Source organism: Acipenser ruthenus, chromosome 27 (assembly GCF_902713425.1).
Source record: "Acipenser ruthenus chromosome 27, fAciRut3.2 maternal haplotype, whole genome shotgun sequence".
Taxonomy (NCBI): domain Eukaryota; kingdom Metazoa; phylum Chordata; class Actinopteri; order Acipenseriformes; family Acipenseridae; genus Acipenser; species Acipenser ruthenus.
Genome location: NC_081215.1, coordinates 3,427,637 through 3,450,144, shown reverse-complemented (window position 1 = coordinate 3,450,144; position 22,508 = coordinate 3,427,637). Strand labels below are relative to the sequence as shown.

Here is a 22,508-nt window from a genome sequence, read left to right as displayed (position 1 = left end):
GCTTGTACAGGCACTTGGCTCCACTGTGGATATTTCCAGTTGCTGGGGTTGCCATAGAAATGGCTTACATTATTTATGAGGCTCTTCGTGTTTGATTTAGACGTGCCACAGGCAGGAGCAGCAGCTTACTGGCTGGTAGCAGAAACCAGTTTGAGAGCGTTTATCGAGCACCAGTCCAGGGAAAAGCTTGTTCGCAATCCAGCATGCCCCCATGATCAGGAAAAATGCTAAAGGAAAGTATACAGTATTAGGTTGAACTATGAAAATGCAATTACAGTGCGCCTTAAAAAAAAAAAAGGCATTATATTTAGCTGTATTAATTACACTAATAAAAAAGGATCAGCTATATTGTAGAGGAAAGTAGTGAAGTGACAGTATGTTAATATTTGTATTTTGTTATTATTGAACCAAGATAAATACACTTATGGCTGTATTAAACTGCCACATTAAGAACATTATTAAATCCAAGTAGACTAATTGAAAATAAATAATAAATAAACAAAAACATACCTGTAGATAACATACAGCATATTGACAGCACTAAAGATAGGTAGTACAATTCAGGAGTGGTTTTTGCCTAAAAAAAAAAAAAAAACAATTATCTTTGAGGATTTTAATAAGCCAGCACCAATATACAGAACTAGACAGAATGCAAATACTGATGTAAAAACTGTCTGCCACTTTAAATTTTATTACAAGTGAAATTCTGATATATATATATATATATATATATATATATATATAAAACCATGCAATACAATGTTTCAATAAATACACAAGTATGTCATACCTTAAAGAGAATGATATACTAGTGTACAGGACAAGCCTACACTGTACTTGAAAAAATATTTACTGTCGCTGTAAAGCATTAATCCCACTTACACACTGAGGTGCCCTGGCAGTGAGTACAGTCGTGCACAGTCCTACAGCGAAGGAAGCCACTCCATATACATGAAATCCTGCCTTCACCTCCTGAGGAACCGGGTCTACCAGGGTTAGGACCATTGTGAATCCTAAATGAACAACATTAGCATCAGCCTACAATTGCATTCAAAAGCCTGGTTTCTTTAAACTGCGTTAAACGACTCTGCTTAGCCAAGCATACTTTAGCCCACCATAAGGGACTTCAGTTAACAAGTGCAGCCTTGCAAACTTTATAGACATCGTTAATATGTACCTGTTGTGATGAAAGTGAAGACGATGAAGCATGTCAGGTTATTAAGAAGAGGTTGCTGGCAGAATCGAGCAGATTTTGGCCTTGAATTGAACACAAAAAAAACACAAATTTAATTTAACACAAAGTAGTTTGTTCATAGGGTTTTATTTAATGTCGAAACGCTTAACAGGGTTCACCTTTGCTTACCTTAATAGGACGTAAAGTTGAGGAACAAGAATGACTGTCACAAAAAGAACAACAATGACTTGACTGCAAAAAACAAACACAGAAAATACAAGTTAAAGAAAAGTGCCTCTGTGGTTGGTAATAACTTACTGTAATACCACACACGCTGTGTTAAAGGGAATTATGTACCGTGCGATGTTACAAATAGGATTGTGCAATCACCCGTTAACATCCGATTTGTAAAGGTTCTCCTACTATATGAATTACAGAGAGGCTAAGAAAAAGAGCACTGCCCCTTTGATTCACGTGTATTTTATTCAAAAACGGCACAACGCCAAAGTAATTTGTCAGTACACTTACAATTTCAGCCTACCGTGTCTTGGTAGCCGTCTGCTCAAATGATAAGCAGTGTGCGCAAGGCAGTAATGGAACATGTTGCTTGCATTAGCGATACTTCTGATAAGCAAAACAAACGGGTGCACGGACTTTCAGGAGTAGTGAAAGCATGCATTGAGCTGGTGTACGTGCATATATCCGATGCGGCTTGCATGCATGCAAAGAGCAACACTCAGATTAAACTTGACAGGCTGCTTGAATTAGCATCACCGACTGCATGCCTGAATGGATCGCAGCTGTATCAGTCTGAGGTCTGTGGCCAGGTTACCCATCCTCCACAAAAAACACTGTACCCAAACGTACATTATTGTTTTTTGTTCTGAAACAATATGGACAATACGGTTTTTAACCGTGCCCCTTAAAACATCAATCGCCAGTACCCCTTATATCGATGCCACTTGACACAAATACATCAACCAAAATAATGTTTTAAAGGACAATGTTTACTGTAGTATACATAGAATGTGTTCTTACCTGCACGCTGAATATCACCAATTAATATGTCCTGTGGGTGGTCTAAGGGTTTTCAGTATCCACAACATAAAATAAATACTGTTTCTCAAAATAAATATGTAGTCCAAGTCTGTTTCTAGCTTCGTCGTTGCATCTTATTTAAATAAGGACACTTATATTTAAATACAATACCTTGTCTCTGTTAGCTGAAAGATGACGCACTAGAATTATAATATAAAACAACACTGGAAAATGTTATCAAAATGTTTTTTTAACCACTGTAGTAGATGTAAACAAAAACAGGTTTCCTTTTCAATACACGTTATAACACTATAAAAACATTAGAGTTTTCAATCACAATTCGAGTTATCGTAACTTCTAGATAATTCCATACACAATAAATCACGATAAAACGTACTACACTACAGTAAGCCTATTTGACCACATACTGTACAATACACCTACACGCTCAACATAATGTCCCAAACTGCGTTTTTGAAATAATGTTTTTAACATTATTTACAAATTCTCCTGTAAGCTCCGTTTACAGCTTCCGCACTTTTTACCACTACCCAGTTTGTTAAAATAACAAAAACTAAGAGAAACACAGCGATAGACTGAGCGAAGAATCTAAACATATTTGAATCCTTTGCCTCTGTTTTATTTCTTGGAGTTTTTTTTTTGTTTTTTTACCACCCGGGACTACCAGAATGCAATAGACAGTTTTCCTTCTAGAAAGTCAGTCCAACGTTCAAAAAAGAGAGAAAAAAAACATGTTATTGTGTTTCCTGTTTTGGGCGGAGCTCGAAAGTGGTTAATGTGGGGGTTGGTTTAGTGATTTTAAAGCTGCACCGTACCTAAACGTTCACCTAGTAGAAATGTATTTTCAGTTTTACCGTGGTTTCGTCTTCTCTCGCAAAAGCATTCACATTGTTTTTTTAGTTTTTGTTCGATTTAAATGTTTTATTTTTGTAAAGCACCGTTGGCCCTCGGTCATTCTCAATTCGAATGTAAAATGTGATTTATTTAGGCGTGTTGTATTCTAGTTGGTTTGCATTTCCCGCATTTGGTGTCTCATCAGCTTCATCAAGAAATAGCTTTCTATGATATTCTAAGTTCATGTCTCGCTCCACCCAATCCTGAGGTAGGTGGGTCGCTGCCTACAGAGGACGTGGTTTTACACAACGCGGGTTGTGTAACCGGAGCAGGCGTGCCATTGTGAAAGGGGCTTTAGAGTAATGTAAAGAGAAAGCAAATAATAAATCGGTGAGTTTTGATCAAGCCGTCATGCTTTGTATAAAAACTTTGTATCTTGTAGAAATGTGTTATTCCACTGTTCTGTACTGTAGTTCACTGGTTTGTGTTAACCTTAATTGCTTGTGTTGAGTAAATTGTACCTTATTGTCATTGAATACACTTTGCGCAATTCATTCTCAGTGTAATGATAGGCATGTAGTCAAACATAAGTATTCAGGTCCAGCGAGTGTTTTTTCTATAACACGTTTCTATTTTCTTTCTCTCGTTCTCTTTCAGTTTTGCGTTTGCATCCTAGAGCAGAAAGTTTGGATCTAATGCGACATGGAGGCGGACACTAGAACGGAAGTGGTGCTCCTGGCTTGCGGTTCCTTCAATCCCATTACTAACATGCACATGAGACTGTTTGAACTGGCCCGAGATCACCTGCATGAAACTGGTAGGATTCACTCGATGATCTGATGATGTATTGTATGAGTTCTCGAATAAAATATATATATATATATATATATTATATATATATATATATATATATATTACACACACACCCTACCTTCCAACAAGAATTGTAACTAGGACTTCTGATTTTCGGTGTTTTACCCTGACTTTTCTACTCTCCTTTAAGAATACAGTTGGTACATTTTAAGCCATTCGCATATCACAATCACAACTGAGAACGGTATTTATACAGTAGTATAATTGATTTAATGTACGGGTTTACCTAACTGTATTTAGATGAATAAAGGTGAGTTGTTTCTGCTTTTGAATGAAAAAGTAAGACTTACGATTTAAAAGCCCATTTATTAGTTGTTTCACAGGAAAAATAAATGTCAATGAAATCAATTTTACAACGCACGCGTTTCTCAGTTATGATTGAGATACACGAATGGTTAACAGGTATCAATTGCATTTTTAAAGTAGGGTAGAAAAGTCTGTGTAAAACTCTGAAAATGTGAAGCCCTAATTATAACACACAAAAAATGTGTAAGGCACCGTTAGGGACATAATTCAAACAGACACCTCATACACGACACACTGAAATCTAATACACGACATAGGGAAATCTTGAAACCGCTTACACTATATAATGAAATCGCATACACTACACATGAGATTTCACTGTGTAGTGTATGAGATTTCAGTATGTATATTCATCCAGAACTCTGCTGCCCGCCTGGTGTTCTCTCTGCCTCGCTTCGCCCACGCTACTCCACTACTCCGCTCGCTCCACTGGCACCCGATCACCGCTCGCATCCAGTTCAAGACTCTTGTACTAGCCTACAGATGCCTTGACCAGACTGCACCCAGCTACCTCCAGACCCTCATCTCTCCCTACACCCCCACTCGACCTCTCCGCTCCGCCTGCACTAGAAGACTAGCTCTACCTCCGCTACGCTCCCCTGCCTCCAGAGCCCGCTCCTTCTCCACCCTTGCTCCGCAGTGGTGGAATGACCTTCCTACAGATGTCAGGACTGCCCAGTCCCTGACCACATTCCGGCGCCTCCTTAAGACTCACCTCTTCAAAGAGCACCTGTAGAACTCCTCTGTTTGTATCCTGGGACACTATCACCCTTCATGTAAATGTGCTTTATTTTATCTTATCTGCCCCCTATTTTACTGCATTTAATCCTGTACTTCAGAATACTGTAATCTGCCAAGTGTTTAACCTGTAGTACTTTGTATTTAATCATATCCTGATGTAACTATCACTATTTAATCATATCCTGATGTAACTATCACTATTATCTGCTGAATTATTGAATTGTGGTTTGTCACACTTGTACTTTGCTTGAACAAAAGTTATAGTATTTCTTGCTCTTATTGTATTACTTGTATTGTAACACTTGAAATGTATTTGCTTATGATTGTAAGTCGCCCTGGATAAGGGCGTCTGCTAAGAAATAAATAATAATAATAATAATATGTAGTGTATGAGATTTCAGTGTGTACATCCTGCAATTTCAATGGAGCCACACATGCTCAGTACTGTGTAACAAAGACATCAACACAGGCATTTCCCAGTACAGTAGAAGCTCACTAATCCCAACTGCTTGGGACTGGACATATGTACAGCTATGGCCAAAAGTTTAGCATCACCCTATAGAATTAACTAATTTTGCTTCATAAAGTCAAATGAAACCTGCTGAATAATGTTACGTTAACATATTGAATTGCGTACCGCTTTGTAGTTTTCCATATACTTAACGAAAAACTGACAAATTGAACAAATTTTGAAATACTGTACTACTATTATGGCTTCCAGTAGACTTTAGCAATATAATTTTACAGTTTCTTTGATTACATGATGTTAAATAAAAATCTAAATTCTCTTGATGTCTCAATCTTAAAATTCTAGGTGATGCAAAACTTTTGTAGATATGTAAATGTGTTTATTTTTTGTTTCAGGAAAATACAAAGTTGTCAAAGGTATCATCTCCCCAGTGGGCGATGGCTACCAGAAGAAAGGCCTGATTGAGGCGTATCACCGTGTTGCCATGGCAGTGCTGGCCTCAGAGAGTTCTAATTGGGTGAAGGTGGACCCATGGGAGAGCGAGCAAGAGGAATGGGTGGAGACAGCCAAAGTTGTTCGGTAACTATAGACAAGCAGAGCTGCCATTGTCATAGCATTGGATTTTGTCCTTTTTCTAAGACCTTCTTCACAAGGACATTAAGAATGCATCCCCTTTTAGAATGATTGTCTGCCATGTGTCCTAATGCCATTCCCTGGTTAGCTGATCCGTGAATGCAATGCCTTGCAGGCATCACCATGAAGAATTGCTGATGTCTGGCCAGTGTAAAGATGAAGCTGACCATGTGAAGAAAGGCAAAAAGAGGAAGCTTAGGGCCAGCGAGGGCGGAGTATCGGAGAAGCTCTTGAATACTGGTAAAAAATATAACAATATGTTCAACCTTGTTTCTCTCTGTTACAGAGTGCAGTATGTCAATAATCAAGCTGGTTCATCCAGTCTTTCAAAACGCCATGGTCTTGCTGTAGATGCCAGTGAGAGGAAGCAACAGAGATTCTGCTCAGGGATTCAGTTCTATAGAGAAAGGGACCCAGCACATGTGGGGGGCTATTCAGTTGATATGAACAGTGGGGGGTCCATTCAAATCAATACAAAAAGCTACCCTGAAGTTTTGTGTGTTACAGAAAGAAAAAAACACTAGCTCTGTTAGAGGTGTTAGTCATAAAAGATTACATTTTGAATGATTTCAGTGACACTGGTATCAAGATGAGTCAGTGGAATACACCATGTGATGTCTGATTTGTAAAGGTCAAACTAGTGATAACTAGAAAACATGGAGTCATATATCTGCCCTATAGTCTGTATATACATTTGATGCATTTAAAATTACACAGTGAGACCGCTTCAGCGATCATTTTCTCTAGTGCTAAGTTTATACGAATTCTAAAAAGAAAACACACGTTACAAAGCATTTAATACAAAAATCCAGTAATCTTAGCAAAAAATGATAGCTGAAACTGTCTCACTTTGTAATTTTAAATGCATCAAATATATATACAGACTGTAGGGCGGTAGTTTCCAAAACTTTGTAGTTTTGTTACAGTTTAACAAATAGAAAAGTGTTTTGCTAACTGTGGGTCTAGGTTTGATAGTGACTGCAAGAAGTGCAAATTTGAAGGACCTTGAAGTATGGAATACCAAACTGAACCAAAATCAGTCATCACGCAATGTTAAGGAAAAAACCACAAATCCCCATTTCATGCTGTTTAGTTAAGCCTGTATCTTTCCCAGCTGTTCCTGAGTTGAAGCTGCTGTGCGGCGCAGACCTCCTGGAGACGTTCGGCACCCCGAACCTGTGGAAGGAGGAAGACATTGCTGAGATCGTGGGCAAGTACGGGCTGGTCTGCGTCACTAGATCCGGGAGCGATGCTCAGAGGTTCATTTACCAGTCTGATCTCCTCTGGAAACACAAGAAGAACATTCACCTGGTGAACGAGTGGATAACGAATGACATCTCGGCCACCAGGATCCGCCGCGCCCTGCGGAGAGCACAGAGCGTCAAGTACCTGTTACCAGAGCCTGTGCTCGACTACATTCAGAGTCACAATCTGTACAGCCCAGACAGCGAGGAAAAGAATGCTGATGTTATACTAGCACCATTGCAGAAACACGCCAACCTTTCAAAATGATCAGGTGTCATACCGGTTTTACTTACTTCAGAACAGGGGGAGACTTTTCTAAAAAATGTTTGTTTTGTTTCTTGAGCTAAATTGTCATGTATAACCTCCCACTGCTGCAAGTAGAGCCAGGAAGATAACTGTTTGTGTGACAAACAGATTTCCCTAACTCATTGCAGCTAAAACTACCTGTACACAAATAGAATCTGACCACACTTTCTCATAACAGAATACACAAAAGGGTTAAGGAAATAAGTAGTAAATAAACACAAAATATTGAATGTAATATTGAACATAGTGATAGGACACTAGCTTTGCAGCTTTGTGCTAAGTATAAAATAAATACACTACAAACATTTATCTTTTCCTTTTTGTGACAAATGAAGCCCCTTTAAATCTGCATGCTGGTTTGTGATTACACAGTCACACTGAGGGTTAAACCCGTACTGTGAACTTGGTAAAAAAAAAAAAAAAAAAATTGCAATAGCAATTCCTACAGTTCAAGTAAAATTTGGGCTGCATAGTGTGTTTTCTCGGTAATACTGGATTCAAATGTTAGATTTGTATTTTTAATAAAAAAAAAAAAAAAGTATAAAATCATGACTGATTTCTCTGACATGATTGATTTTACAAAGCATTCTACAAGTTTCTTTATATATTTAAATTTCTGTAGATGTAAGAGATTACAGTGTTCAGAACAAATCACTACTCTCACCTGGTTCAGAGTAAAACCAGTTGTTGCTGGGCGGATAAGTGACTCAGATTGAACTCACAGACGTGGCAACCCTTGATGTAATAAATAAGTGACAGCCAAAAGTAGCTGAAAGTGATTGGTCATTCTATTAATATTTCTGCCTGAAAGGTCCAAGCGATTATTTTTCAATTGCAGCTCCGTTTGGAGCAGTTTGCTGTTCTAATTGGATTGCTTCTCTGTGTGCTGGCTCATATGCTGCAAGCATTGGGCAACACCAGATAACACAATGGCAGTAAATGGCTCAAGGACTGGTGAATTGGGATGATGTGTTGCTATAGCAGAACGCAGCACTAATACTGAATTTTGATTTTATTGTCATGTGGTTTGCCTGTACTTGCTATTCAAATAACAAAGCACTACCAAAAGCAAATTACAGCATTTCAAATGAAATAACTACTAACCTTTGATGTCGTATTTGGATGCCATTACAGCAAACCACCCCTGCTTGTACTGTTTTGAAACAGTACAAAAAACAGTATGTGTTTTCCCCGTTCTATGTATAACACAGTTCACCTTATCCTCACTCTGCTTAGTTTGCCCCTGTGTATCTTGTAACTAAAACAAAGCAGTACCTTAATGAATAATGTGGAGTAAGATAACTTTCCAGTAATTACTGTGTTCCTCTCTTCAATGAAGCAATGCGCTTTTATCGGGTAACCATGCTATTGCGACAGAAACAAGTATTGCTGAGCGAAGCACTTTAACTCCGATAGAGCTCTACGCACACCTTAACAGACCACGGTTTAGCTTCATGTAATGCTCTCAATGTAATAGCATGTGTTCCAAACACGGTAACCGCTCCAGACTATATGATAAGTGCTGTATAATAAGAAGAATGGCTTTGAACACGTTGATAAATATAAAGACTGCTGTTACACTGCATGTGTTTAATCTTTCTGCTGACCTCCTGCCTCCTTTGCTTTGAAACAGTTCATTAGCAGTAAAGGTTAAATTGCAAACTGAACTTTACTTGCACTGTGACTGTGTGCTTACCCTGAAAGCCAACTGACATCTAACACACTTGGCATTGGTTTTTAATGTGTGTCCATAGTTTATGAAAAGGATGTTAATTTCAAATAATAATAAAAAGGGGGCGGTTGCATGTCAACTATCACCTACAATGACGCCAATCAACCATATCGAAACCATATCGTGCTTTCTAATGGTAATTCAATTGTGTGCCATTGTGTTTTCTAAATTACGTCATAGTTTTATAGAGCAAACGGCAAATAGTGTTCATTACAGGTGCCATGGCGTTTTGTGGTTCACATAAACCAACTCAAGATATGAATTTAAAACACTACATTAGTTATTAGACACTATTTATTATAGTATATATATATTATTTATTTAATGCAAACTTTGCATAGAAATGGGTTTGTAAATCCGACCCATGGTAAAGTCTGTTTCTGGCAGTTAAGTGGAGTTTCATCTATATTATAATGTCTGTGGCTAGCTTTTATATACATAGCTTGCTCAACTGTGATTGTGAAACGCTGTTCCAGTCGTAAATCGGACACTGAAATCAGTTAACATTTGCTCCACATTCTGAACGTGACCTATCTAACAAATCCAGACTAACTGCAAATAAAATTGGAGTACCTCCAGTCAACTCCTCCCCTGTCCGGGCAGGGTTACCCCAATCTACAAATACAAGTGCACACGAAAGAAACCTCAGCTGCACTCTCCTTTTAACACATTTCGGCAGTTCGTTTTGAAGAGTGTTTCTGTCCTCTACTGAATTCTAACATGCCTGCCGATTATAACGGTACCTGGAATATGGTTAGCAATGATAACTTTGAAGGTTACATGCAAGCATTGGGTGAGTGCAAAGTGTGGACGAAGTTTTAATTATGTCTGCAGGTCAGGTAGGACTAGGACATTTATTAATTAATTAATTAATTAATTTATTTATTTACCACGGAATCAGTTGCAATATGTAGCACAGACCTTTTAGTCGCGTTATATGTGGCGATTTAAATATCCTCACTGACCTCGTTCTCTTTGTACATTCGTTATTATAATCACAAGCACGTCCAGTCATATGATTGGGTTGTAACTTGCCTTACTCGGAGTCAACTGATTTGGAGATTATTAATTTAGAAGGAATATGTAATAATGTGACTAGATCGTGTGATTAGATTAATAGGATCATTACCATTTGGTTGTTCGTATAACGAGACAAGCGCAGCGGTTGAGTGTTGGGTAAATTACCTTGTGTTAATTGGCGAGTCCAAGGTTAGGAGACGCAATCTCCATTTAGTTGCCTTATAAAAGTTTTTTTTGTGGTATACCATGGCAAAAGTGTAGTTGAGCACGCTAGTAATTAAAGCACAGATTACCATGGTAAATATCGGCACCAGAAACTCGTGACTTACCCAGCGAGTCCGGGTGCCTGAGTTTTTCATTCAAGGTCAGAGTTTTCACCCTCAGCCAGACCCGACTAGTTCACGTTACACTGTAAATCTTTTGAATTTGAAACAAAGCACTGCAGTTGTATTTGGAAGCTGTTACCCAGTGATAATTCGTGTGTGTCCTCCTTATTTATTTGTCAAACTATTCCGTTTAGAAATATGTTATGTTAAGAATTGAAAACATCATGTGAATAACACAGCAAATATGTTATCAATTATGACAAGTGAAATTAAATCTGTTTAGCGCATTTGTCATTTATAATGAAGCTGCAGGCTTGTTTGCATTTTGCCTGACAGCTCATTGAATTTGTATTGAACTCAGGAGGACTTTTATGAGGATAAAGACCTAGGTAGGCATACCATTTATAAAGTTAAGTTTCCAGGGACAGAAATAAGACATCCATTGCTTAGAAGTTTGATCCATTCCTGGTTTTGCTACAATACACACCTGAGCTTGTTACCACTACGCTGTGGCTAATCAAGCATGCAGTAAACCCTGGAATGGGTGGAACTGTTATGCATTATTATTATTATTATTATTATTATTATTATTATTATTATTATTATTTATTTCTGCAATAGGAGCAGGGGTGGAAATAAGACTCCTATTGCATAGCAATTTAACCCATTCCAGGTTTTACTACAAGCTTGATTAGGCACAGTGTATAGGTAACAAGCTCAGGTGTGTCTTATTAAACACATAGTAAAACCAGGAATGGTTCAAACTGCTTTTTTCCATCCCTGAATAGGAGGCTTATTTCTGGCCCTGGTTTCTTTTCTTTAATTCCAGGCATTGATTTTGCTACTCGAAAAATCGCTAAAATGCTGAAGCCCCAAAAGGTGATTGAGCAGAAAGGGGATTTCTTCCACGTGCAGACTCTGAGCTCCTTTCGGAATTACAACGCTGAGTTCACAGTGGGGGTGGAGTTCAACGAGGAAACCAAAGGACTGGACAATCGCAAGTGCAAGGTGAGGGCTGGGTTTCCACCTGCCACTAGAACGGATGTGCATATGGGTGCTTGTTATGTCACTTCCTCCATCTGAGCAACTTGGAAATTACACTGGGGGGGTATGGAAGCCACACCCATACTGCCTTGGTTCTGTGCAATAAAGAGGCTGTTTTTAAGTGTGAGAGAGGGCAGCCGCTGCCAACAGAAAAGCTTGTATAAAGAGAAGCATTGATCACAGTGTTGGTGCGTTCCATCAAGGTGTGTTAGGGGAAAGATTTTGTTGTAATTGAATCCTCCTGTAAATCACTGCCATAGTCCAACTGAACGTTGCTTAAACTCTGTGTGAAAAATGCCTTTTAATTTCTCTCCGCAGACGCTAGTTACGTGGGATAATGACAGACTTGTTTGCGTGCAAAAGGGAGAGAAGAATAACCGAGGCTGGATACACTGGATCGAGGGAGACCAGCTGTTTCTGGTGTGGTTTCTTTTACCAAATGCATAAGAAAAAAAACGAGTGCATTGAATTAGGGAATCTGTGGCTGATGACAGGAAGTGTGCAGCACAGCTGATCCAATTGGCATGAAACTTGGTTAGGGCATTCTTTTAGATCAGGGTTTCCCAATCCTGGTCCTGGGGATCCACTGCTGGTTTTCATTCCAACTGAGCTCTCAATTACTTAACTAGAACCTTAACTGAACTGATCATTTGTTTAATCGGACCTTTTTAATTGTTTTCAGCTCCCAAACAGTTGGAAAGTTCAAGTTACTGACTTGAAACTGTTTTAAGAGCTGAAAACAAGTAAAAAGGCCAATTAAGCAAATTATAAGTTAAATTAAGGGTTTCATTAAGTAATTGAGAACTCGGTTGGAATGAAAACCAGCAGTGGGTCCCCAGGACCAGGATTGGGGAAACCCTGCTAGAGTAAGAATATGGGTTCTGTATATTGGAACCTGTCCTTGTCTGGGATTAAATTAAGACTCCTATTGCATAGCAGTTTCACCCATTCCAGGTCTCAGTACAAGCTTGATTAGCCACAGTGTATAGGTAAAAAGTTCAGGTGTCTATTAAACCAGGAATGGATCACACTGCTATGCAATGGGAGTCTTTTTTTCCATCCCTGCCATCTGTATAAATGTTACTAACATAATTGCTTTTTCTTTTCCAGGAACTATCCTGTGAGGATCAAGTCTGCAAGCAAGTCTATAAGAAGGCTGATTAATTAATGCTTCTTGTGGGGGGCTAGTGGTTTAAAAGTAATTAATATGTATTAGTCCATCTGTATGTTGGTTCTAAATTTTTTTTTAATTGTTCAGGCAAGAAGGATAGCATATACGTTATTTTACACATTTTGTTGGACTTTTCTTGTGTTTTAAATCGTTACTTTGTTTTTTCTTTGTTTTAAATGCTTTGCAGTTGTTTATAAAGAATATAGAATTCAACAGGAAACATGCTGTAGACCTGCTCTCTGCTAACGCCAATGAAGTATTTTCTCAGCCAAATATGTATTTAAGGATAATTGGTTTAAGAACATAATCTATAAAAAGTACTGTTACCAGTTCATTTTACATTTTTTTTTACACTTTATAAAAACATTGTATTATGTTATATAATTTGTTTCGCTTAAGAGAACCAGCTTCACAACGTTTCAGTATGTTAACACTGAAATTAGAAAAAGAAAGTGGTGTGCCATGCATAACTTGGACCACTAGATGGCGCCTTTTGATCACGTTCTAGTTTATACTCTCCCTTGATTCTTCTAAGCTGGTTAAAATAGGAAATACCAATTGGTAAGCAGCTCAGGCAGCACAGCAACAGCAGGCTTTACAAAGAAGCAACTTCTCAACCCAGTACAATGGATGGAGCTCAAAAACACACTACCAGGATTTTAAAGAGCTAGTCCCCCACAATGCTCAAAAGTCTTAGTTACAGAATCCCCTTTTATTGTATCTAATAATATATGGGTATAAACAGGTCTTTACATAACTGTGGCCAGTACAATACAGACTGAATAACACAGAGGTCATTTCCAGATGTGTGTTGTTGATCATAAATTCTAAAGTGTGCTGTCGCTTTCAAAAAAGAAATAGCTTAGAGAACCACAGAGAAAAATACAACAGCTTTTCAGGTGGCCATTCTTGGGAACAGTCTTTGCTGCATATTTACACCCCCAGCTTCCCTGAAGGGATTTAGAGGTGGTAACATATCCACACCAGCTGTGCTGCCCATGGCAAGCCCTACACCCCTTGACAGTATCATGGCAGGTGTTTTTGTCCAGCCCCCTGTGCTTCTCAGTCAGTATCCCTTGCAGTGATTGCTTCAATTATACAGCGCCCAAGGCTACCCCTATCACTAACAGGCAGTTGCAGTCGGGGACACATCACAAAATGTTTAAGTGTAAATGCTGCAGGGTTAATGGAAACCAGCTGATTAGACTGAGCTAGGCATCTCACAGGCTGTACATTTAGTGTTAATGCCAATTGTACAGCTGATAAAATAGCACTGTTTCTGTGTTAATAAAGATACCACCAGTACTCAGTACAAAGTCACATTTATAGATAGAACATATAGCTACACATTGCATTTATACCTCCTTTACATTCTGAACACTCTATAGTACAATGCTGCAATTCAGGGTGACATGCTAGTGAGATGAGGCGCATGTCTTTGTGAACCTAGGGCCATATGGTGACCTGTGTGACAGGGAAACGAAACTGGATAGGTTCATTCAGGGATGACTTATTGACAATACAAGCAAACCCCATGGTCTTTCAATTGAACCTCCTACCCTGTACATAACAACCAATCAAACGATGCCTTTTTCTATGGCGCACACTTCAAACACAGCTAGTCATAAGAGAGACGAATGCATTGGTTGACACACATGAATGCCGATTGGAGTTTAAGGTTACAGATAAATACTAGCAATTATAAGGACGACTGGGGAACACAGGTGTCTGTGGGGAGCTCCCCTCCCTCCCTCTGCTTTGGCACACTGCAGAGCGGAGAGCAAAAGGAAGGTTTTTATATCGGCTGTGCGCACCTTATATTCCTCCTTGTCTCATTCTTCAGCTGGCTCACTCTGCAGCAATATAGCCCTGCAGGAATTAGCTATTTTTAACAGCAAAAAAGTGTTCTACCCATCCATCATTGTGTGAGGTAACCTGGAATAAAGACTCCCGGTAGATTTTTCTGTTCTGCAATTTTTTTTTTAGTCTTGCAGGAAATATAAATAGTTATACAGTATATATTAATTACAGGAAAGTGGTCTCAGAATCTAATAGGCTGATCAAATTAATGATGTAGTGTGGTTGCCACTTTGATAAGAGAAAGCAGAGGTGGGTAGGTATACTATAGGTAAAAAAAAACAAAACATTAACTTTCTGGAATTGACATGCAGAAAGTACTGTATACAATACAATTTTTTGGTGGAGAAGCGTTTTAAAATATCTCAAGGTAGTTACTGTGTCCAGAAGGCTGTGGTGTATTCATGTAAGGGTTGGATAAATGTCAAAGATATGTATGTTTCCCTTGAATACAACTGCCTGTCACTTTAACAATACAGTTTTAGGTTTACCTTGCAGTATCATACCCTCTGCTGTCTCGTTACGGCTTTCAATACTAAAATGTGCATCTTTACATTAAGATTCAGAACCGATCTATATGTAATCATTGTATGACCCCCCAACAGAATAATATCCATTGAATCAAAGTGCATTAGGCCTGCACCTGTAACAAGATGTCGACCTGTTTATAACTCCTATTGCCTTGCGTTCCAATGCACTAAAAGAGACAGCGTTCCCTTGTTTGAATGGCTTGGGGTTGCAACAGCAGTACAGACCCAATACCAATGCAATCCCAGTTGAAGGTACAGCACTTTAGAATGAGCTTGCTCATCAAACAGTGCATGCAGCTGCTTTACTCACACTGCTCTACACAGCACTGTGTCCTGGAAGACATTCAACACAGAGCCTGCTGATCCATTGGACATCAAGCCCCCTGCAGCCTTCAGCATCGGTCACCAGCAGGAGTGAGAAGGATTCTGCCAATCAGTTTAAGGTTGAGCGAAGGGCGGACTCTCCTTTACCGTGCAGTATACCTCAGCCCAATGAGTAGATTCCATGCAATAAAAGCCTTCAAAATCACATTGCTCTTTTTATTATTGGAAAGGCCCAAGGTGGTAGAAACTGAATTGTATACCTGTAAAATGTTTATTTATGTATGTATGTATTTTCAAAGGTACCGTACTAGCCTGTTACCGCTTTTAATTTAATTTTTTTTACTGGGGGCACAACGTTTGATTTGCACCCCATCCCTGCACGGACGACATGGGCAGCGTCAGAATAAGCCCCACCCCTCTGCCCCTGTTGCTGCGCTCCCAAAACTAAAGTCGCCATCGGATTGGCTCTCACCACCTGTCAGATATCGACGCCCCAATCCCCGGTCACGTGATTCTGAACCAAAATGGCCGCCTTGTTGTTTTGATGAATAATACTTTGTGTGTTTGTTTCGTTCTTGACAGAAAGCGATTAGAAAACCGTTTTTAAATTATATGTACTGCTTTTTTTTATACACAAACAGACAACAATCGCCCCTATTTCAAATCTAATCGACTTTAGACTATGCACTTTTGTTCAATTTAAATTAAAGAGACAGAGTGACATTACAAATTAAAAGGAAAGAGATGGAAGAACTGAGTGCTGATGAGGTAAGATGAATTTGTCTTTTATTATTTTATTTTTAAATAGAATACTCACATTATTACCCTTCTTATGTGTGCACATAGTGTTCTTTGACCATCATTAACTTATAACACGCAAATAATATATAACTTGTTATTCAATTGGTTTTTTCTTTTTTTTTTTTTTTGGTCTTTGTCCGTTCGCTATCTGTTTAGAGTTTTATTTTGGTTGGATGCATTTCTTCTGCTAGAAAATAGGTTATGGCTTTCTAAAGTAGTATATTTATTAGTTCTTTTTTAAACATATAATCACACCAACTGTTAATTACTGCTACACATTTTGCAGTCATCTTTTTAACGTCATGCGTACCGGTACGTCGTTTAAAAATAAATGTTATATATATTATATATATATATATATATATATATATATATATATATATATATATATATATATATATAGCACAGTTGTCTCGATCACCGTTTCCTAAAACCATACATCATTTATAAAGTATACTTAAAATGCACGATACGCATTTTCACAAAACAACAATTTTCTAAATGTTCTAACTTTAAATGCAGTTTTTGCTTGTCAAGTCATTTTACTGTAGGTTATCTCAAAAATATACATTCATACTTGGTACTTGTAGCTTTCTCGTTCATTTGGAAGTTAATGTGACAACAGAAGTTACTGTTTTGATTGAGCATTCAAACCAAATTATGTAACGTATTCTGGTGTTCACACCATACCCTATTTGAATAGACTGGCTGATAAGCATTTGTGCCAGCGTTAATGGGACCATGGTGCTATTCACCCGTTCTGTAAAAGAAGGGTAAGAGTATTTCATATTAAGTTATTTTAAAACTAAGTTTGTTAAGAAGTCTATTATGAAAAACATCAATAGTGGTATTCCTGTTCAATGCTGTCAATATACAATAGTTGTGAAGACAGTGTGAATCTGACATCCATCAGGAAGTTGCACTAGTTCTTGAAGTACTGGTTGTTAAATGTGAACATTTTCACCATTCCTGTTGTTCATGTGTACTTATTAATACATATGCTTACAAAATAAGAATAGGTGAATGTGAAAATTAGATTTCAGTTATCCTGGTAGCTTTTACAGCTGTAAGTTTGTAATGTGTGGTATTTAAAAACATTGGCTTGTAAGTATTTCTGACTTTTGCTATTTAGCTAACCTTTTGTATTTGTTAGTAAGCATTTTATGTAATCTGATTAATACAGTACTAGTTATTTTTATCGAATCTAATTCTCAGATACTGTGGATAAGATTTTTTTTTTTTTTTTTTTTAAGATTACAATTGACCCTATTAGGAATGTAGCTGGGATATACTTGCATAATTTGTAGCTAAATCTTTTTTCTTTTGCGTCCCTCTATATCAGTAATTCATTTTTACAACACAGGGTTGTTTAATCTTTAGAACTGTGATGCATTATTCTGACCAAATCGTCCTGATAGCCATGTTCTATTGATACAGTATTTGCATCTTTTATTATTTTATATGCAGTTGTTTTCCTGCCATAACGTTTCTTAGTATATAGGCGAAGATTTGATATTAGTCGTAAACCACACCATATCTAGGGAAATGAATTGTATTATTAGTCAGCCTGGTAAAATGTTTAATCTCTCCAATATAAGAAGCTTAACAAATTCAAACATTGACCAGATACAGTATGAAGTATCTGACAAACCATGCCCCATAAATCAATATAGTGACCATTAAGAGTGTCTGATCTTAAAATTAAATCTTGATAGATGCTGATGTTGTCTTCCAAATGTATTTATTTTTTCCCTGAAAAATAGATAGACAGAGACCACCATAACATGCTGGCATCAAAGAAAAACACTGCATACATCAAGTGTGAGCTGTATTAAGACAAGATTCCTCAGCCACGGAAATGTAGTGTTCTAGATTAGTGATGCCACCCGGGAGTGGGGGAGGGAGTGGGTACTGTAGCACTTGAGTTAAGCAGAGTTGTTGTCCACCAGTGCTAGCTTAGAATTGGGAAATCAGAAGCTATGTTTCCCCGGCTCCATTGCTGTCAGGTGATAACATCAGTAATAGACATTGGCAAACACTGCTCACCGCACTGGCATACAATACAAAAACAGGACAGGTGCCGTTTCATTTCTTGCTTTAGGTAAATCTGATGCAAGAAAGAAAATAAGTCTGTGAAGTTGAACATAGTCAGAGAAAAACTTAAATCAGAAAAGTAAATTGTTGACTTAAAATAAATAATTAAAAAATGTAGATTATCACCTATCAAACTATTATCACCTGAAAGATAAAGATGAAAGATGGTATGGTTATTCAGCTAACAAGCATGGTCCATAACAGTAATTATTAGCTGTTGGTAAACCTACGTCGCATGTGTTGCTTGCTCCATACTGAGCTGATGATGAAACTGCACTGTGACACTTTACACTGAGAGTAAACAACTTACCCCCCCCCCCCCCCTTTTTTTCGGCCAGTTCTCATGTTGGCTATATAGCAGCAGTGTGGAGTAGTGGTTAGGGCTCTGGACTCTTGACCGGAGGGTTGTGGGTTCAATCCCCAGTGGGGGACACTGCTGTTGTACCCTTGAGCAAGGTACTTTACCTAGATTGCTCCAGTAAAAACCTAACTGTATAAATGGGTAATTGTATGTAAAAATAACGTAACAATTGTAAGTCGCCCTGGATAAGGGCGTCTGCTAAGAAATAAATAATAATAATAATAATAGCTACGTTCACTTCCTATTAAGTTTTGGAATAGCAATATTGGGGGGGGGGTCCCTTTAAACAGACTTGTTTTCAGCAGAGTATGTTCGGAATAGCTGGGTCAGCAAAGAGTCACTTCAAGTGAGATAGTCTATTGTCATGAGTTCAGTATTCTGATGGCATTATGGTATGTGGTTTAGGAACAGTCTCTTGTGCTTGTTATCCATACAGTAACTATTTTTTATTATTCATAATGTGGTATGTGGCTTAACCCCCCATTTTTTTTTTTAAATTACATTTAAATGTAATTACATTGTAATTACATTTTTTATTGAAAAACAGTATACAAAATGAACAGAAGAACACTGGTAATACCATCTTGTCTTCCCTTTCTGCTACTCCATTGTTTGACCTCATTGAGGTGGATGTCATGTTGGGCCCTTGCTTTTTCTATCTTAACCAATTTATCTTAGATGTGGTTCAACCCTGGTAAATTCTACTAGCGCCCTAGTTGTGTGAGAGGTACACAGCATGGGGGTTTGATCCACAGCAAATCTTCCTGTATCTTGATGTTCTCTGGAGTTCATCATTAGAAAAGTTCAAAGTCTTTCCAGGAAATGCATTGGACATATAATCTGATTTATGTAGATAAGCTGGATCAGTAGCAATGAACACATTTTGCAATGTAACCCTTTTTTATATCTGCTGTACCTGTTATGCGGTGTAAATTGGGGTTAACCAAATCTTGACTTGACTACCTGAAATATACAATAATCAGTCATCCAAGGCTGCACAAGAGTAACTTTCCATATTGGTTTATTTTTCTTTCCTCCAGATCCGGAGAAGACGCCTTGCCCGACTCGCAGGCGGACAGACCTCTCAGCCCACCACCCCTCTCAGCACTCCCCTCACCTCTCCACAGAGAGAGAACCCTCCTGGACCTCCCACAGCCCCCTCACCAGCTGCGCCTGGCCCATCCCACTTCCTGGGGCTCAGCGTTCACAGCATGACCCCTGCTACGTCTCCCATCGGTGCATCAGGTATAGGACTGTTTGTGTACCAAATGTTTCATGGTTTAGTAAACGGTCCCCTCAAGTAGCTCACATGGTAAAAGCACAGCCGCGTGGTGTGCAGGGTGAGTCATGCAGCGCAGGTTCACGTCCTGGCTGTGAGGAGTTGACAGTCTTCGCTGGAGATTCCAAAGGGAGCGTCGCATTGGCTCTTGCGCTCCCGTAGGTTAGGGAAGCAAAACCGGCAGGGACTGTTTCTCCTCATCGTGCTACAGCGAACCCTGCTGGCCAGGCAACCAGTGAGCTCAAAAGCAGACACCTATAGAGCTGGCCTTTGTCCTCCAGAGGCCGGTAGCTCACTGACATCTGCTCTCGAGTTCCTGGGTGTAGAAGCGGAAGCTAGCTCGGTCGTGGGATCAGAGGACGCCCACTAAACCTTTGGATCTCTTAAGCTGTGTGGAGATTTGCTGCAGTGACGGGGGGGAAAAAATGATTGGACATTCCAAATTGGGGAGAAAATCAGGAGTAAAATGATTGGGCACACTACATTTTATAAAAATAAAAAATAACAATTTGATGTAAAGAAGTGCTGTACTTTACAGTGAGACAACAGTAAGACATAATTAAGAAGCACACAGTATTTTCACTTCCAATTTATTTTTAATGTGTGCCGGTTTCTGTGCAATCAGGTAACTTGCTTAATTAGTTAATGACAGGCATTTATAACAGTATATTCTGTACTGTAATGTTTAGTTGAAAAATGGTGCACTGTAAAACCCAGGTTATTTTGACCTTTCAGACAGTCAGGTTAAGGTGGAATTCTGTCTGTGTCACAAAACCCGATTTACAGTCATATCTGCTGAACTGATATCCTTTTACTAACGCATTGATGGAAGTTGTGGGTCTGTGCCAGTCCCAGTGGAACAGCGTTTTTATGCGGATAGCCTAGTGAGGTACCATGAAACTGCATGTGTTACTGAATTATGATTTCCCTGAAGTGCTAATCAAACATGCAAATCAGAAATGGAAACACAAATGTATTTGCTGTTTAGAGTTTCAAGCGTTTTTGTACATAAGATCTCTTCCTTGGGACAAAAGATGAGGCAGCCCAATTGTTTTAACAAAATGCAGCTGTATTAATGTATGGCAGTTTGAATACAACATATACTTGAACATTTCTTAAAGAAAGCACTGTGCTCCTCGTGTCCTGTCGCTACTGCTTTTTTTACACATGTAAAGACTGTTTGATATGCGCATCATTGCGTTTGTAGTCTTCACAGATACTAAGGCATTGATTTAAGCGACTGCCATAAGAACATTCAGAAAAACCTTTAACTTTTTATTGTATTTTCAACCAGCATTGCAAATTGTTTGGATTCTGTACAAACTTCTATTTATTTAAGCAAAACCTTTGCTGTCTGTGTAGTACATTCTTAAGCTAGTAGGCCGGTTTAAAAATATTACATTTTGTGGTATATGCGCCATTTAATGCAGTGATTGCATGGCCTCCAGATTAAGCTATGCTTGAGATAAAACAGTGACTCTGAAAGGCATGCGCATGAAACCCTGCAGCATAGTTTAATGTTCCAGCTAAGTGATATTGTGTTTGTGCTCTCCTGTTGTAGCGGAACCTAGAATGTTATTGCCTGTACATGCCAAAACTACAAGTTTTGAATTGTTGAGTTTGGCTGCATGAAGCTGTCCTTGTTTACTTGGATCCAATCTAGGACAGCTGATCAGGTGTCAGTCAAATCGTGTACCTGCTTGACATTGTACTGGAAAACCGTGTGGGGTCTGTCTTTATTTCAATTTCCTGTTTCCTTGAGTCATCCCAAAGCTGCTGGTCATGTTCTTTCAGACACTGCAGGTGTGTTTTTTTTGTCAGTGTGCATCTGTTTCGTTTACCCAGTAATAGCAGCGATCTTACATAAACCTTCAGAATTGGTCAGATAAACCAATGCGCTGTGTTACCCATCATTAGAAAGCTTCTGAATCTTTATCCACAGTGACGCTGAAATATGAACAGTGTTAGTGCCTCGTCTAGCTGATGGCATGGGTGGATGGCTTTCCTCTGTGATGCAGTGTCCTCAAGGGAAAAGGAGCTTGATGGGATACGAAGACTCATCTTTCAATGCCGGCTAACATGCATTAAGCATTGGTCAGCAAGGTTATTAAGCTTACAACATTTTTCTACTTAAAGTAATGGGACAACCTCCTTAACACTTGTTGAGGTTTAATCTTGTTTCATGTAAAGGGTGCCCTAGCTTTATCATGAAGTGATGTAGGATATATTTTTATATGTGTTGAACCCAATGTGTTTTATCCAAAGAGCTAAACTATCTGATTGTCAGACTTGAAATAGGAGTACGATGATACAGAATTTCTTGGTTTAT

The 22,508-nt window shown here is 38.6% G+C and overlaps 2 protein-coding genes across 5 annotated transcripts in view; both read left to right on the top strand.

Moving 5' to 3' along the window:
- The first annotated feature begins 3,277 nt into the window (after window positions 1–3,277).
- On the top strand, window positions 3,278–13,153 carry LOC117425808 (nicotinamide/nicotinic acid mononucleotide adenylyltransferase 1-like). Its single transcript, XM_059001771.1, has 9 exons — window positions 3,278–3,457; window positions 3,725–3,884; window positions 5,852–6,035; window positions 6,205–6,329; window positions 7,204–7,599; window positions 10,043–10,165; window positions 11,548–11,726; window positions 12,081–12,182; window positions 12,873–13,153. The coding sequence occupies exons 2-9, from the start codon at window positions 3,770–3,772 to the stop codon at window positions 12,924–12,926; spliced, it is 1,278 nt and encodes a 425-aa protein (XP_058857754.1). The 5' UTR covers window positions 3,278–3,457; window positions 3,725–3,769; the 3' UTR covers window positions 12,927–13,153.
- A 2,962-nt stretch (window positions 13,154–16,115) lies between these two features.
- LOC117432258 (ubiquitin conjugation factor E4 B-like) overlaps window positions 16,116–22,508 on the top strand; it is a 28,608-nt gene continuing 22,215 nt past the window's right edge. For 2 of the 4 annotated variants that reach the window (XM_059002604.1, XM_059002603.1), the window contains exons 1-2: window positions 16,116–16,412; window positions 19,941–20,145. In XM_059002604.1, coding sequence (XP_058858587.1) covers window positions 16,389–16,412; window positions 19,941–20,145 — 229 coding nt within the window. In that variant the 5' untranslated portion in view covers window positions 16,116–16,388. The remainder of the gene's footprint in view (window positions 16,413–19,940; window positions 20,146–22,508) is intronic. The other 2 variants (XM_059002606.1, XM_059002605.1) reach the window with 1 other exon arrangement.